Source organism: Ictalurus furcatus, chromosome 7, assembly GCF_023375685.1.
Source record: "Ictalurus furcatus strain D&B chromosome 7, Billie_1.0, whole genome shotgun sequence".
Classification (NCBI taxonomy): Eukaryota; Metazoa; Chordata; class Actinopteri; order Siluriformes; family Ictaluridae; genus Ictalurus; species Ictalurus furcatus.
The window spans coordinates 32,762,439-32,780,791 of NC_071261.1; the positions used below are offsets into that span (position 1 = coordinate 32,762,439).

Genomic DNA, 18,353 nt, shown 5'->3' on the forward strand with positions numbered 1-18,353 from the left:
AAATCTCAATTCTTTGTCAGGAAGAGGCCATTTGACCAAAATTGCAAATTACTAACCCAAGACAGGAGAGGGGATTTAAACTTGTCCCACACTCCGTCAGGAAACTTTAACTTAATTCTTTCATGCACATCTGTTGTGTTTTCCAATCCACTACATTTACTACATTTATTTTACACAAAATTGTTGTTACACTGTTTCATTGTTTTCCCATCAGAAGTGGTTCAAGGAACAAAAAACAAAGAAATTGTATATTGCCAGGAATAAACCCAAATCTGATCAGTGTGACCCATGACTCTGATGATTGCGGCCGGAAAAGTGTACAACGTGCATCCTATAACCTACAGCAAGAAATGCAAGAATAACACGTGAAATCGCAAAGGGAATGAAAAGTTTCGCTGTCTTGGCTGCTCTTTTCCTCGCAGTCGCCTCCTCATTCGGAAGGTCACTTAACGTTAATGAACACGGCTCTTATCTTCCTCTCTAAACACATTATGGCTGAAAGCCAGATAACAGCAGACAAAGAAAGTGAAACTGGCATCGTCTGAAATTAAACGCCTTCCTTCAGCTTTCTGTCTGTGTGTTAAGGTCGATGTTTAATCAAATGTGCTTCAGCAGTCCTGCTGGCCAGGGTTTCAAAAATAACCTCTCAGAAAATCAGGAAATTAACCTTCAGAATTTGCTTTACCACTGGTGCGGCTGAATTCACGAATGTATTTCGTGGTAAATAGTGGTGTTTAAAGGTGTTGAAGGTTGGTGTTTAAACATGCTTTGTGGTGAATGCTGGTGTTTAAATGTGTTTGGTAAATGCTGGTATTTAAACATATTTGGTGGTGAGTGTTGCACTGTGGGAGTGAATGCTGATCTTTAAAGGAATTTGCTGGTGTTTGGTGATAATGTTACACAGGGTTTGGTGATACAAGATCATTTTTAAAAGTACATGGTGGTGTATGCTGGTGTTTTGAAGTGTTTAGTGAGGAATGGTTGGTGTTAAACGGTGGTTGGTGGTGAACAATGTTTCAAGGTGTTTGATAGTGTTTGGTGGTCGGTTTTTTGTTCGTTTTGTTTTGCTTTTTTTTTATATTCACGTTCAGTCTGAACAAAGAATGAAGATGCTGAAGGAAAACAAGAGCGATGGATTCATTCAGTATTTACAGAGGCTGGTGCGTGTGTGTCACCTATGACCTCTTAGAGTTATTGATTGTGTCTGACCTTTCTGAGAGATGTCTGAGAAGAACGAAGGTTGACAGCTTCTCAGGAAGTGTGTGTGTAATTGCCATGTTTAGTGTGTGTATGTGTGTGTGTGTGTGTGTGTGTGTGTGTGTGTGTGTTTGTGTGAGCTTATGTGTGTATTGATGGCAAGTAACCCCAGTAACCCGCTCTAAAACGAAACGTCTACTCTAACCATTGATTTTCATCATAGAGCTTGTCAGTTTGCCTGAGAAACTATAATTCAATCAACACACACACACACACACACACACACACACACACACACTCTCACATTCACATCTACTGTATTGTAACTTTGAATCTGAACACATGCTCTCTAAATGTCATGGCCGTGGGGTGGTGAAATGTAGATAATTAAATGTGTGTGATGATGAATGTTTGTGTTTTAATGTTGTTTAGTGGAAGACGTTGGTGTGGTGTTTTAGTGCTTGTTATTGTATGTGTTGGAGCATGCTGGTGTTTAATGGAAGCTGTTGGTTTTTAAAAGTGCTTGCTACTGTAGGTGTTGGAGAAGGTTGGTGTCTTGTGATTTTTGGTATGTGTTCAAATTGGGAATTTTAATGTGTTTAGTGGTGAGTGTCGGTGTTAATGTGTATGGTGGACGTCAGGGTTAAAGATGTTTTTTGGATGTTGGTGTAGAAATGTCGATGTTAGTGTTTGAGTGTAGGATGTTGATGTTTTTAAATCAATACAGTTGTCTGATAGAAAGTTTGTGTTGAATTTCGGCATTTCATAATATTTTTTAATTGTTGATGTGTGTTGGTGTCAAATGTAGAATTGTGATAGTTGTTGGTATGTGTGTGTTGTTTTGTGTGTATGTGTGTGTGTGTGTGTGTGTGTTTGAGTGTGTGTGAGACTTCAGTGCACTGTAACATTCCTACCTTCCTCTTATTACTGGGGCAGATGTAGAAATTCGTGACGATGATGGTGGTTCCAGGCATCAGGTTGAGTTTGCTGTAGGTGGTTCCATAATCATTGGACCTGCAGAGACACGGATACAAAAAGGATCACAAATTACTGAATTGTGACATTTTTATCATGATATCTTAATAACGTTGTATTACCAATGACTTCATTCTCATTTTCACTACTAATGACTGAATAGCAGTGTTTATTGTGGTGTTAATAAATCACTTGTAAAGGCTACACGGTTTGCCATCACATCACAGTATATTATACTTTTTTTTTTTTTTTAAACACAACTTTGTATTTTGAAAAAAAAAATACATATTAATACATAAATCGCTGAAAAGCAAAGTTAACAGAGCTATTGTTTTATGTATATGTTTGTTTACAAAACTAACATATACAAAAGAAAAAACAGTAGAAAGAAGAAGTCAAATAACCAATGTGTCTACCACAACATATTGAAATGCTAAGTATGTTCTTAAACACACTTAATTCTTAAATAAAAGAATTAAACAAACAAACAAACAAACAAACAAACAAACAAATAAATAAAGATGTGCAAAACTTGAAAAAAAAATGTCTTGGGAAAAATATTCAGTCCTGTTTTTTGCTTTGTTTTTATTTATTTATTTATTTATTTGATTTTACTACTAATTTTTAAAGTGTTTATGATGATAAAGTTGTGGCTGTTAACGTGATATTTCATAAGCGACTCCTCGGACACTCACGCGGCTCGACCCAAACATAATCACCGGGCAGGAAGAGGAAGAGAGAGATGGCAAAAAACCCAAAACTATGAAAATGAGTGGAGACGGTTACACGCCTCGTCTGACCGCTCCCGCTGCAAATATTTTCTCTCTTCATGCAAATTACTGTGGAATCCTTCTGACCTTGAACATCTTCCTGCTGGTTTTCATGATGGCTAACAGAATAGCACTGGATGCTGAGACTTTCTCTCTCTCTCTCTCACACACACACACACACACACACACACTGTCGTAATCCGTAGCCAAACTCAGCTGGAGATCTCTAACAATCACGTCCTGAGAATCGTTTAAACACCGTGGTCTTCAACACTGTTATCAGGAAACACTCCACAGACTGTCACACCTCTTGTGTTACATTCGGGAGAAGGCCGCGTAGGTAGGACGTGCCTCCCAGTGACTCTATATTCCCCAGGGTGCTGTGGGATTATACACGGCTACACTCTACTGGATTATGCTATGAAATAAACAAACAGAAAATCCCGTAACCAGGATTATAAATACAGGAGAACTGGATCATTATAATAATTCACCACAGACATTATGTTTACTGTTACACACTAGCTGTGTGGAATGATGCAATTATGTGTTCATTCGTCGTTAATGCAGCAGACTGACCTGGTTTTTATTACCGGAAGGTATGTAAAAGTATTGGCACCCCACATGTATGCGCCCGCGTGATTCAGAGACTGGAAATTTAAAGCCAAGAAAAGCCTCAGCACTACTGTAGCATTAACTGACAAACGCTGAATTATCTCAAAACCACACACAGATCTTTACAACTGAAACTGTACACACAGTAGCGCGTTAGAGTCGAGCGAAAGCTGCTTGTCATGCAAAATGGGATTTTCATGCCTTCCTATAATTCTGGGAGAAAATAGGCTTGCACACACACACACACACACACACACACACATGCAAGGAACTATTCTCTTGCCTGAGAAAGTACTCTCATTTTCATGGAGAGGAAGTGCTTTATCTTTACAGTAGAGACATTTAGAGTGAATGAGAGAGAGAGAGAGAGAGAGAGAGAGAGAGAGAGAGAGATTGAGCGAAAGACATTCAAAGTGAATGAGAGAGAGAGAGCAAAGGACATTCAGAGTGAATGAGAGACAGAGAGAGAGCAAGAGTGAGTGAGAGACATTCAGAGTGAATGAGAGAGAGAGAGAGAGATAGTGAGCGAGAGACATTCAGAGTGAATGATACTGAGAGAGAGAGAGAGAGAGAGAGTGCGCGAGAGACATTCAGAGTGAATGATAGTGAGAGAGAGAGTGAGCGAGAGACATTTAGAGTGAATAATAGAGAGAGAGAGTGAGCGAGAGACATTCAGAGTGAATGATAGAGAGAGAGAGTGAGCGAGAGACATATGATAGTGAGAGAGAGAGAGAGAGTGAGCGAGAGACATTCAGAGTGAATGATAGTGAGAGAGAGAGAGTGAGTGAGAGACATTCAGAGTGAATAATAGAGAGAGAGAGTGAGCGAGAGACATTCAGAGTGAATGATAGAGAGAGAGAGAGAGAGAGTGTGAGCGAGAGACATTCAGAGTGAATGAGAGAGAGAGAGAGAGAGAGTGAGCGAGAGACATTCAGAGTGAATGAGAGAGAGCAGGAGAAATTAGTGAAAAAAGGCAAAGACTGAAACTGTGCAAAAGACAGAGACGTGGAGAGTAAATGAAAAAGGAGACGCATAAAAGAATGTGGGAAAAAAGAGAGAGTAGAGAGAAATATTGAAAAGAACGACGGTTCAAGAGAATGAAAAATAATGAAGAAAGAAGATGAGCGTGAGAGAACAAGGGAGAAGAACACAGCAGACAAAAATAGTGATTAGGAGAATGAGAGATAAAAACATTTTTAAAAATGGCAGGCATAAAGAAGAGAGAGAGCGAGAGAGAGAGAGAGACAGAGAGAGACAGACAAGATGAAGGAGAGCACAGACAGAGACTTTGGGAGATGAGGAGAAGAAAAAAGGCAGAAACTGAGTAAAAAAGTAGAGAGTGGAAACGAGAGAGTGAGAAACAGACAGACAGAAAGACTGAAAGAGAGAGAGAGACAGAAAGAAAGACCAATTTAAAACGGATTGACAGTAAAAGAAAGAAAGGCAGACAGGAAGACAAATGAGAGAGAGATAGAGAGAGAGACAGAGAATGAAACAGCCAGCAAGAAAAAGAAATGGAAAGACAGACAGAGAAAGAGAAAGAAAAAGATACAGATACAGAGAGAGAGAGAGAGAGAGAGAGAGAGAGAGAGAGAGAGAGACATGGATAAAAAAAAAAAGAAAATAAATTGTTCTGAACTATAATAGCTCTGAGTTGTGAGATTTGACCTCACACCCTGCTGGTCACGGGAGCAGGAGCTGGAGCGTCAGCTCTCGCTCGCTCGCTCGCTCGCTCTCTCTCTCTCTCTCTCTCTCTCTCTCTCTCTCTCTCTCTCTCTCTCTCTCTCTCTCTCTCTCTCTCTCTCTCTCTCTCTCTCTCTCTCTCTCTCTCTCTCTCTCCCCCTTTCTCTCTGAGTGCAGGAGTAAAACTAATGTTTCTGCAGAGACTGAAGTGTGTGTCATCCTTCACTGAGAGGAAAAGGGCAAAGGGTTTATAAAGTCCACCTCACTGTTCCTCGTATCAAAGCACTGCTGGGACTTTATTAAACTTTTATTAAAAATGGCTCCGTTCCAGAAAAAGCCACATGGCTCTCTCTCTCTCTCTCTCTCTCTCTCTCACACACACACACACACACACACACACACATTTAGCTGATTTAGCCTGATGATAATAATGCTAACTCTACAACCTGTTAAAGTCTAAAATTTTACACTAAGTATGTACAATAAAATATAACAATAAGATAAACAACGTAACATTTAGCATCCTAGGTCTCCTGTAACGCTAATGAAGATTAATGAAGTTGCTCATTTTTTCGTATCTTAGCACTAAAGTTTTACCTTTACCTAATTTCCTAATTTCCAGTAAAACATCTGGTTATCTTTAAGCTAACAGGTTAATGCTAAGTGTAAAGGAATGCTATTTGTGAGTGAATGCTAAAAGCATAAGAGCTGCATGAAGGTACAGGATGAAATAAAATAAAATAAAATAAACACACTTATCATTTAACATCCAGTAGGTGTCCTGTAATGCTAATAAAGATTAAGGCATGCTAACAGTTTATTTTTAGTAGTTTTGTGTTAGCTAGCATTTAACCAACCCTTTTTATCATTTAAAAACTTCTTGCTGCATGATGATTAAGGATACTGGTGAAAGTTCATGCTAAGTGTCAATGCTAAAACATTTACAAAACATGATCGTACTAGATTACTGTACACGAGGAAGAAGTGTAGATCTAAACTTACCTCAGAGAGTAGCGTGAACACCCTGGGTGTTTTTAAAGACTATGAGCTAGCATAACATTGAGTGGAAATGCTAAAAGTATCACGTCAAAGTGACATTTAATGCTAATAAAGAGTGATCGCTTTTGATATTCAATGCTAAGGCTCAGAGTGATAGCTTACGCTAGGTAGCGTAGCATTTTCAACAAGATTTGACATTCAGAGCAAAGTGGAAAATAATGCTAAACATGAAAGCTAAATCCTAACACCATTTAAGGCTAACATGAAAAAGGACACCGTGCTGAAGTTAATACTGTGTGCTAAATTTACACGTACTTAGAGGATGTTAATTGTTTAGTGCATTTATTCATGTAGTCTTGTGTGTTAAGCACCAGACATTACACCTGAGGCATTAGCGCAACTCGTGCTAGTGTATGTCTAATTGTTTAGCGGGATACTACACGGCTAATTAGGCAGAATAAAGCAGTCACTAATGGACGGACAACCTTCATAGTCTCTTTATGGGTTGAGGGGTTTGTAGTGGGGAGGATACTCTACAGGGGTAATTAGCGGAGTAGCCTGAGCATCACAACATTGCACTCGTTTAGTTAATCCCATCAGAGAGGGAGAGAGAGAACCATTATATAAGTAATAGAGCTAATTTGGAGTATTGTGCGATGAGCGCCTGTGTGCTAATGATGCTAACTTAATCCGATGGCTCATTTCTCAGATGCACAGAGCAAATTAAGAGGAAAATGGAGCGAAACGGAAGGATGGAGGGATTAAACAGGTAAGACGAGAACACAATTTAGCATGCACCTCATCCTATTACCAAGCAATTATTGTGTGGGTTCAGCAAAGAGCTGCTGACTTCTGGATTGCGATTGGTCAGGAGGTGTTGATTAGTTTCCTAGAGCAGCAAATATGCTACAAAAAAAATAAACAAAAAAAAACAGGGTTAATAGTTCACTGGAACACATTTAGCACTTTTCCACCAGAACGCTGCCATCGATAAGTAATCTAGAACCGAATCCATACCATGCTCGAGTTCCTGTACCACTTTCCTGAAGTCAAGGGTGCCAATACTTTAATCCCATCAAGTAGAATAAAGACAAACTAAACATAACATAAATTCATGCAATTTCTGTGACTCAATTTAGATTTCGATTCGGTGTACATCTCCATGACGTTACGTCCTCTGTAGTGAGCACGTGCAGTGAACAGGAAGTCATTAGGAATGAGGTATAAATTCAGGTCACTGGATTTTACCGACGTCACAGAGGAAGAAACGTCAAATAAAGTTAAATCTCAGCAAATGTTTATAATGGGAATGCAAAATATAAATGTGAAAAATACGAAATGTTATTTTATGAATATTCAGTGGCGCTCGAAAGTTTGTGAACCTTTTAGAGTTTTCTATGTATCCGCATAAATATGACCTGAAACATCATCAAATTTTCAGAAGTCCTAAAAGTAGACAAAGAGAACCCTAATTAAACAAATGATACTTGGTCATTTATTTATTGAGGAAAATGATCTAATATTACATATCTGGGAGCGGAAAAAGTATGTGCACCTCTAGGATTAGCAGTTAATTAGAAGGTGAAATTAGAGTCAGGTAGTTTTCAATCGATGGGATGATGATCAGGTGTGAGTGACTGAGCGTCCTGTTTTATTTAAGCGTTATGTTTGAAGAAAGGAAAACACTGCATTCCAGCATAAGTACTTTATCCCATCTGTGAAACATGGTGGTGGTAGTATCACGGTTTGGGCCTGGTTTTCTGCATCTGGGCCTGGACAATTCGCCATCACTGATGGAACAATGAATTGTGAATTATACCAGTGCATTCCATAGGATACTGAAAGCAAAGGTTCACATACTTTTGCCACTCACAGATATTTTATATCGGATCAAGTATAATATTTTTGTCTGATATGTTTAATTGGGTTCTCTTCATCTATTTTTATGACTGATGATGTTTCAGGTCATATTTCTGCAGAAATCTAGAAAATTCTAAAGCGTTCACAAAAATTCAAGCACTGCTGTATAAAGTGAACAAACAAATAAAATTAAAACCGCATAGGGATGATTCTGTGAAAATTACATTTGACCAATCAGGGCTCTGCATTATTTCTAGCCCCGCCCACACGGGACCTGGGAATGAAGTGTAACTGAATTCAGCACAGATATTTCGTAAATAGTGAAGTTAACACGAAATGAACACAGTGTGAATATTCGCAGTTATAAATGATTAAGTGAAGTAAGCTTGTTCATGTTCTAAATGTTTCATAAAATAAAAACTTCATGACGTTGGAGCCTGAAACCAAAAACTAAAAGGGTTTGAACCTTGAAGAATGAAACAGAAAGACAAAAAAGGAACACGTCCGTCTGATTTCAGACACTGACGTCTTCTGCCTCAAGGAGGACAAGAGCACTCGCTGTCACTCTGAATGTCACGCTGACTTCACATCAAACCCCAGGATCCCAGGAGAGCGCAGTGAGTGATGGAGAGTGGAGATGGAGATAATAAATAAATGACCAAGTATAATATTTCTGCCTCATTTGTTTAATTCAGTTCTCGTTGTCTACTTTGAGGACTTTGAGGATGTTTTAGGGCATATTTATGCAGCAATCTAGAAAATTCTAAAGGGTTCACAAACTTTCAAGCGCCACCATATAGAAGTGATTAACACCTTCGGACGAATACGAATCCAGACTTCAACAGCGCTGTGGTATTTAACTGCGTATCCAAGTTTGCTATGTTAGCAAGCTAGTAAGGAACACATAGACGGTCTTCTTTAAATCTGCCATGGTGGGAAAAAATGTTCTTTTAAGATTTTAAGGTGATTATATAGAACGTACAAAATAATGTGTTATCAGGAACCATGCTGAAATGTTCGGCAGATGTTCTAAAATGTTCTAACATAATGTCTTACTGCACCACAGAAGATATTTTACGTTAAATGGAATTTTTATTTATTTTTTTCTTGTCCGAGCCTGGTTGATTGATCAACTTGGAGGTGCTTTTAGACGTGGGTAAGCACGTGTGATTTATACGAGCGTGTAAAGTCTGACAGAACGGCCGCAAGCACCGGCTGCAGATTTTAATCACCGGCGATTTTCAGAGAGATTCCATAAATATAATCTGACAAGCGTGACGAAAGCGCACCATTAAACACGATACCTCGAATACCTCCTTTGGTTAAAAACAAGGCGTTTATTATTATTTTATTTACATTTACTGGAATTATTGGGGAAAAAATGCATTTCCTTTAACATGCGTTTGGTTGAACTTAACGTCCTAACGAGCATCCAGTGTTCAGCAGAGACTAAAAGTATACTATAGACATGCTCAAAATGAATGTCACTTTATTCCCGTCGTCTCTAATATCTTATTTCCTCGTCCACTTGTGCACAAACACACACATACACACACACACACACACACACACACACACACCTGCCCTGAGGATCTTTACAAAAGCTATTGCCGAAACACGTATTATACACAGGGCAGAATTGAAAAACACAATCAGACGTCAAAACCGTAACCGTGACGAGACTGGAGACGAGGACACGTTAGAAGAACAAGAAAAACAGGAGAACCACACCGAGGTTTTAAAAAACTGCATAACGGAAGAGCATGCAGAGCGATCAGGAGAACCCGGAGACTGCAAACTAGAAACCAGCAAGACAGTGGAAGCTGGGAAAGCAGGAGATCCAGAAGCCAGGAACTGTGAACCGAGGAAGGAAGCCAGAAACGTGGAGACTCAGAAAGCACAAGAAGCATATCGTGGAAAATAGGAGAACCTGGAAGTTGAACGTCACAGGAAGCAGCAGGACCACAGCAAACAAGAGGAAGAGTAATGTGTGTCTTCAATACAATCCTGGTGTGTTTGTTCTCTTCCTCGCTGAGATTCTTAATCGCTCTCGAGCCTGAGACTGCTCTAGTGAGAAAGCGATTCGAATCGGAATCGACTCGACCTTGGAAAGCGAATCACACATGCTGTGTGTTTGGGGTTGCAGCATTATTTCTGGAGATAAGCTGAGAAACTGAGCCAAAGCACAGAGCTGTAGAACCACAGAAATGCCATCTGTTCTGAAATTTAACAAACCAACGGAAGCACAAAATGTTTTATATTCGTTACGCATGTGTAATGATCCAATCATTTATTCAGCTCCGGCTCCGGCGATTTTTCCGATTCGTACTCGCATTTCATGAAGATTTCTATTTCTGCTACCATATTTCTGACCAGTGAATGACTGGTGTAATAAACTGTAAACTGTCCTAATAAACCGCAAAAAAACAGGAGAACCAAAAACTGGAAAACTTCAAATTAGAAAGCGGAAACTGGTAAAGCACAAGAACGGCAGAAAGTGAAAACACGTGCATTACATTTACATTTATTCATTTAGCAGAGGCTTTTATCCAAAGCAACGTACAAATGAGGAAATACAGGCAAAGCGATGTATCAAGCGGAGAACCATACAAGTAGTGCTACCATACACGAGTAAGTTTTTTTTTTTTGGATAATGTGTGGTTGGCATCTTAGGGGTTAGTTATGTGCTCACAGAAGAGGTGGGTCTTTAGCTGTTTTTTGAAGATGGTGAGAGATTCTGTGGTCCGGATTGAGGTTGGAAGTTCATTCCACCACTGAGGAACAGTTAGCGTGAAGGTTCTGGAAAGGGACCTTGCACCACACAGAGTAGGCACTACTAAGCGTCGGTCGCTAATCGATCGCAGATTGTGAGAGGGAACGTAGGCCTTCAGGAGATTGTTGAGGTAGGAGGGTGCTGATCCAGACAAGGTCTTGTAGGTGAGCATCAAGGCCTTGAATTTGTTACGGGCGGCTACAGGAAGCCAGTGGAGGGAGATGAAGAGGGGTGTGACGTGGGTTCTCTTGGGCTGGTTGAAGACGAGGCGCTCTGCTGCATTCTGAATCATCTGAAGGGGTTTGATGGAGCTGGCTGGGAGGCCTGAGAGTAGTGAGTTGCAGTTGTCCAGTTTTGAGATAACAAGAGCCTGGACTAGTATCTGTGTAGCCTGTTCGGTGAGGTAGGGTCTGATTCTCGTAATATTATTCAGAATGAACCTACAGGACCATGCTGCTGTTGAAATGTAGTCTGTGAAGGTCAAGCTGTGAAGGTCAAAAGCTGCTATTGTATAACATGCAAACGTTATACAATATGTATACAAATGTATACGTTATCTACACAACCTAATGAGACAATAACTAATTACACGAAATGAAACGATATTGAGGCAAAAGCAGGAAGTAAAAAAAAGAAAACAAACAGGAAATCACCAGGAGAACTTGGTGACAGTTCCAGCCTGTTCATACACCAAGGAATGCATTACAAAACACTACTGGCTCTTTATTGTGCATTATTAATGTTTATAGAAAGCCTTACAAAGAATTATTACTCAATTATAATATTATAAATTATGTTGATTTATGATTATAAGCTCGAATTAAAAGCACATTGAATCATAAGTACCGGCTCGCAGCATTCTTGCTGATGACGTGCGGGTAGTCTTGATGGATTATCTCATCTTCCAGCCAGACACGGACTGGTCGGTATAATGGAAAAAGTGCAGGTCAATGACATAAACGTTCTTTATGGCTTTATGGCTCTTTTAAACGCTGTAGCTTGCAGTTCTGGAGATTTCCGTCACTTTCTGATGATGTGCTCGTTTAAAGCGGTACCACTTATGAAGTGTCAATCATTTTGATTATTTTTTTTTCCCTTCAGCTGTAGATTTAGTTCTGTACACACCTGGAGAGGCTTTATGTATACTATATACTTTTATAAACATTTTATCTGCGGTGTTGCTTTGTGAAGCTGTGCATGTATCTCCACTGTCCTACATGCCGTGGGAGACGAATCGCCAATCGCTAACCCACTGCTCAGGACCTCAGCACCTGCGCTGTGTTTTTTCCTCCACTCATCCAACAACAAGAGAAAGAAAAAAATGCTCCCAAAGAAAAGATGAGTCAATTGACACGTGATTTGAAGATGTTCTGAACTGCCCGGTATTAACTGGCGCTGCCTTTAAGCCCCGCCTCTTCCTCCGATCTCACGTCTGGCTTCACACGACTCACCACACGACTTGAGTTCATTAATATGCAATTCATTCTATCAGTGAATGTTCGACTTATCTACCATCACACCTGTACATACTGTATAGCTAGCATAAGCTAATTATGTTTATTCGGGAGGCTCTTGCTAAAAATGCTCACAAATGGGGAAAAAAGGATGAAAATTTTGTCTAAAATATTAAGTCGGCCTAGAACAAAGTGTGGGATCACTTCACAGTTGTGCTCAGACACTTTGAGAGTAGAACAGCGAAAATGTCGGCCATGTGGACGTCAGACAACTGATCTACTGTAGAATAACATAAGTTCTCACGGTTGCTGCAGTTCCTGACCGCACAGATATTAATACTCCCTCTCCTACTCTCCTTAAACCAGAAGTGTGAAAATAAATTTGTCATGAGATAAAATATGTGAAAAATGAAACATGGAAAAAAACAGTCTGTGCGGGATTTCGCGGAGGTTTTTGTGATTGTTGTGACCAAAAACGCTTGATTTTGCTGCGGCTTTTTTCAAAATTTGCAAAAAAAATACTCGAACTGGTGAAATCGTAATGTTCAACGCATGTGAATCAAAGAGGGCTTTGGCTGAATGAGCATTGAGATTTGTGGAAAATCTGTACTAATTTTGAAAAAGTGACAGTTCCTACGAATATTGTGGATTCTGCTTGATTTTGTGTTCTCGTCTGCGATCGCGAAATCCTCGAGAGACTGGGAAAGAAAAATCCACATGAATATAAATGACTCGTGAGAAAAATCATTTGGAAATAAAAGTTATGTAAAAATAAATCAAGCATTTGAAATAAATTAATTGTTTATTTTTAAAAATCACATAAGAAAATAAATAAATCACGTGGGGGAAAAAATCCCTCACAACAGCCCAAATATGCAAAAAAGGTATTGTCTGAAGCACACCTGATGCTAAACTCATCAAGGGACCAGTACTGACCCAAAAACACAAGAAAATGCGCTCAAAATCATATAAATAAGCCACAGAAGTTTTGGGATTCTGTTCTGTGAAGCGATGAAACAAAACTGGAACTTTTCAGCGCGATGGATCAGCGGTACGTCTGGAGGAAGAAGAATGAAGAAAGAACACTCTGTCCACAGTCGAGCATGGTGGAGGCTTGGTGATGCTCTGGGGCTGCTTTGCATCCTCTGGCACTGGAAACCTGCAGCGTGTGGAAGGCGAGATGGATTCATTGAAGTATCAGGAAATCCTAGGAGAAAACGTTATGCCGTCTGTGAGGAAGCTGAAGCTCGGGCGTCACTGGACAGGACAATGTCCAACAGGACAACGATCCCAAGCATACCTCAAATTCCACCAAGACTTGGTTGCAGAAGAAGTCCTGGAAGATTCTACAGGGCCGTCACAGTCACCTGACTTGAACCCCATAGAGAATCTCTGGTGGGATTTGAAGAAGGCGGTTGCAGCACGCAAACCCAAGAATATTACTGAACTGGAGGACATTGTTCATGAGGAATGGGAGAAGGTTCCTCGGGAACGCTGCAGAAGCTCTGCATCTCGTTTACAGCAGGTCATAACAGCAATAGGAGCTCCACTAAGTACTAAAGATGCTCGCCATGAAGGGGGTGAATATTTTTGAGACTGGACAAAAGGTTATAAGTTGCATTTTCAGTCGAATTTAAGGAAACCACTTGAAGCATTCGTTGTGTTGAAATCATTTGATTAAAAAAATAGTCACGTGGAAATAAATTAATCATTTGGTGGAAAAAAACATTTCACCAAATCGTTTGAAAAATGGAACCAGAAATGGTAGAAATGCTCGACTGCATGTCTCTTCTCTATACTACTGGTTCTGGACGATGAAATAATTTAGTGTGACTTCTTTTAACTGGAAAACGGCGATCGGGGGGAAAAAATCAATATCACACAAGCCTACAGTAACGCAGTGTGTGAATTAGCTCTGCAGCGTGCGAGACAATGAAGTGGTGCGGAAACAACGACAGAGCTGCAGTATATCACAGCATTAACACTGCTCTGCTCACTTTAACACTAGTACAACATGCACTCACCTCGCATTTACAGTACACTCTTCATCCAGAGAAAATAACACCACACACCAGCCACACTCTGGTCTTTCTTTTGCATGTGAGAACACGCTAATTACCAAATTTCTTCTATTAAAGGTGCAATAAAAAGCCACTTAGCAATCGTTTTTAATAGGATTTGCCCCAAATGCGATTTAATTAGCAGTGCAGCACTTTGGGAATATTTGTGATTGAAATGATTTTTTCAGCTGAATCGATGTGGAATAAATCCAGACATTTTAACTAAGAGAGCTGAATTCTAGCCTCTGTTAAACGATTAGGCTAATTCAATCTGCCTTGTAAACTGAGCTGACCCGGGTGTGTAAATGCATGCTGGGTAATGGGAGTAGGAGCTGAGAGATGATGTGATGTGTGAGCTGAGAGCACTTTCACGGCTGGAATGGAAGAATGAGCCGTTATTAGAGAAATGAGATCATTTACACAGCACTGTAGGGAGGAGGACCAGCTAATCTGAACCGACCACACTAAAACAAGAATCAAGTGTTATCATTATTATTCATCAATTATTAATTGCAAATTATTTTATATGCGTATATTTTGTATATGCGTATATGCGTATATTATCATGAGAATAATATGTGATAATGTGTGAAAATAAATTTGTCATGAGAGAAAGTATTGAAACATGAAAAAAAAATTCATCATCATGTGAAAAAAATAAGAAAATTAAGAATCGTTTTACAGGGGAAAAAAAATAACAATGCGGAAATAAATTAAGAGTTTAAAATAAACTAATTGTTTTTTTTTTAATTACATATGAAAATAAATTAATCGTGAAATGTGGAAAAACAAATCACATGTTAAAATATAAAAGCAAATGAATCATTTGAATAAATCACGTGACAGATGAATGAAAAATAGTCTCGTGGAAATAAATGAATCATTTCATCAATCAATGAATCACTGTGTCTGGAGCAGCGTGGATGACAGCTACTGCTACACCAGAACCAAACAAATCTCAAACATAGAAACACATCCTCACAGGATCCTTTAAATCGCCACTAATTAGTCTAGCTGTGACGGGCGGAAAATCTCCACTTGGCACAAGAATAAAACACAAATTACTAAACGTTCTCCTCAGGCTGATTGACGCAGGTGTCCCAGAGACACTAAAATCCCAACCATACGTACTTTATTATATCTCCAACAATAAAAGCTGGTTTAATATTCCCTAATGAGAGAACGCAGGAACCAAAAACAACAACAACAAAAAAGCTAATGAGTTCCTTCAGGCCTTCACTAATTAGCGTTAAAGTGATGCTAAAAGGTCTCTGGTTAGCATGGCTAGTCACTGAATTGTACCAGGAGTTATATTAGCTGAATCTATTTGGGAACAAGTGAAAATGTTTGAAACCCTTCTACAAAAAAAAAATCTAATCTGATGTTTAGCAGTCAGACGCGGAGATGTCAGCCAAACAGCTAGCATCGTTAATTACCGCTAATGTGACAATGTGAAAAACGAGTGAGAGGAAACGCTGTGCGCAAGAGGCACTGAAGTGCAACAGGAGTTATATCATCTTTTAGGAGCTGGAACAGAGAGAGAGAGAGAGAGAGAGAGAGAGAGAGAGAGAGAGAGAGAGAGAGAGAGAGAGATGGCAATAAGCTCCATTAAATCATTGTTAATGAATGCTAAAGTGATACGGTGTAAAATAAGTGCTTGTCATGTTAGCATCGTTAAGGGGAGTTAAATTCTCTGAACATATATGGTATTACATAATCTTTTTTTTTTTTTTTTTTAAGTTGAAACTGCTTTTATTCAATCTGACAAAAAAAACAGACAATTTGGTGTCTAGTGAGCTAGTCAGCTTTTTCAAAAAGTTGCTTACGCTTCACCTTCCACCTTAGTTACGTACACTCTGTATTTCTGAGAGCTGGATTTAACGTCATTACATTTACATTTTATTCATTTAGCAGATGCTTTTATCCAAAGTGACCTACAAATGAGGAAATACAAGCAAAGAGTTTGTAGAGTTTTCAAAATGTTTTAGTCAGCTTCAGAAGCTGTGCAGATTCTACAATTGAGATGCTGTTATTAGATTTACATTCATGACATTTTGGCAGACGCCCTTATCCAGAGCGACTTACATTTATCTCATTTATACAACTGAGCAATTGAGCCTTGCTCGAGGGCCCAACAATGGTAGCTTGGTAGTGCTGGGGCCTGAACTCCTGACCTTCTGATCAGTAACCCAACACCTTTAACCACCGAGCCACCACTGCCGCAGTGTCCCATTTACAGTAAATCCATCCATCCATCCATCCATCCATGTTCCATACCGCTTGTCCTACACAATGTCACTGGGGAACCTGGAGCCTATCCCGGGGGACTCGGGGCACAAGGTGGGGGACACCCTGGATGGGGTGCCAACCAATCTCAGGGCACAACTGCACACACACTCGCACACTACGGACAATTTGGAAATGCCAACAGCCTACACATGTCTTTGGGCAGGGGGAGGAAACAGGAGCACCTGGAGGAAACCCCCGAAGCACAGGGAGAACATGCAAACTCCATTTACACACATGGCGTGGGACGTGGGATTCAAACCCCCAACCCCAGAGGTGCGGAGGCAAACGTGCTAACCATCCATCCATCTTCAACCGCTTACTCCTTTTCAGGGTCACGGAGAACCTGGAGCCTATCCCAGGCAGCATCGGGCACAAGGCGGGGTACACCCTGGACAGGGTGCCAATCCATCCCAGGGCACACAATCACACACACATTACGAACACTTTAGACACGCCAATCAGCCTACCATGCATGTCTTTGGACTAGGGGAGGAAACCCCCGCAGCACAGGGAGAACATGCAAACTCCGCATACACAGAGCCGTGAATCGAAACACCGACCCTGGTGGTGTGAGGCGAACGTGCTAACCACTAAGCCACCACGCGCCCCAAACGTGCTAACCATGCCGTTTTATTTTTGACTTAAAATCCGCCCAGCCCGGTCCGCTCTAACTCCACTTTACCTTCACACGCAGTCGTTAAAGTACTCCGTACATGATTATTATAACTACTGCTATTATTTTGACATTACTGTCTGAATCTGTCTCACTTCTTGAAACTGCTTGAAACGTCGTTCTCCACGAGTCGTCCACTAGACCTGGTGGATTTTAGTTTGCACTCAACCTCGTTACAAGCCGCGTTCACGCCATGCCGTAATCGCCGTAATTACTTTTACGAGACGTGTAAAAAGCGTTCACGTCCTGTGTAGAACTCGTAATCACAACTTTTCAGAGAGATCCGACTTGTACCGCCCGACTGCTGCAACGTCTCGTGATATTTCTGTGTAAGCATTCACGTTACTGACTATCCACAGTGTCTCAATAATGCAAGATTAATCTGAAAATAAACAGACGGCACACAGTACAGTTTAACGTAGCGAGCACAGACTCGGATAAGCTCTAACGTCGCAGTCGTACGGGAACAGCTCCGAGTAGAACGTCCGGGAATTACGGTAATTCCGACATGGCACAGCATGAACACAGCTAGACCAAACACATTCGACAGGAAGTTGCTTCATCTGAATTTCCTGAAGATGACGGGAAGAAGAAAGGAAGTTCTCCTGTTCTTTAAGTGGAGATTAACTTACGAGTTGCAACCCAGTAACACAAATTATATATAACAAATTATTCCTTAACAACTTGTTTCGATGTAAATCTTTAGAAAGTTAGCTACGGGTTATGTAATTCTATGGCAAAAAAAAAAAAAACTCGACCGTGTTACTGGTTTAAGAGCAAAACGCATCAAAGGAGCCTCGCTTTCTTATATTCAGTGTTTAGGTTTAAAGGAGAGTGAGAAGGGAGAAATGGTGCTGCAGTCCTGGAATCACCCACATATTTTTGCTTGTTGGAACGGACTCAAAGCGTAAAGTTACCACAATAAGACTAAACTTTCTCCACGGGTCGATCGAGCCAAGTGGCTCCCAGCCATTCTGTTATTATTCCATACAAAGAAAAAAAGAT

The 18,353-nt window shown here is 40.2% G+C and overlaps 1 protein-coding gene across 1 annotated transcript in view; it reads right to left on the reverse strand.

Moving 5' to 3' along the window:
- Positions 1-18,353, reverse strand: part of LOC128610517 (VPS10 domain-containing receptor SorCS2-like) — a 210,631-nt gene that overhangs the window by 96,951 nt on the left and 95,327 nt on the right. The window contains exon 3 of the mRNA XM_053629883.1: positions 2,112-2,211. Coding sequence (XP_053485858.1) covers positions 2,112-2,211 — 100 coding nt within the window. The remainder of the gene's footprint in view (positions 1-2,111; positions 2,212-18,353) is intronic.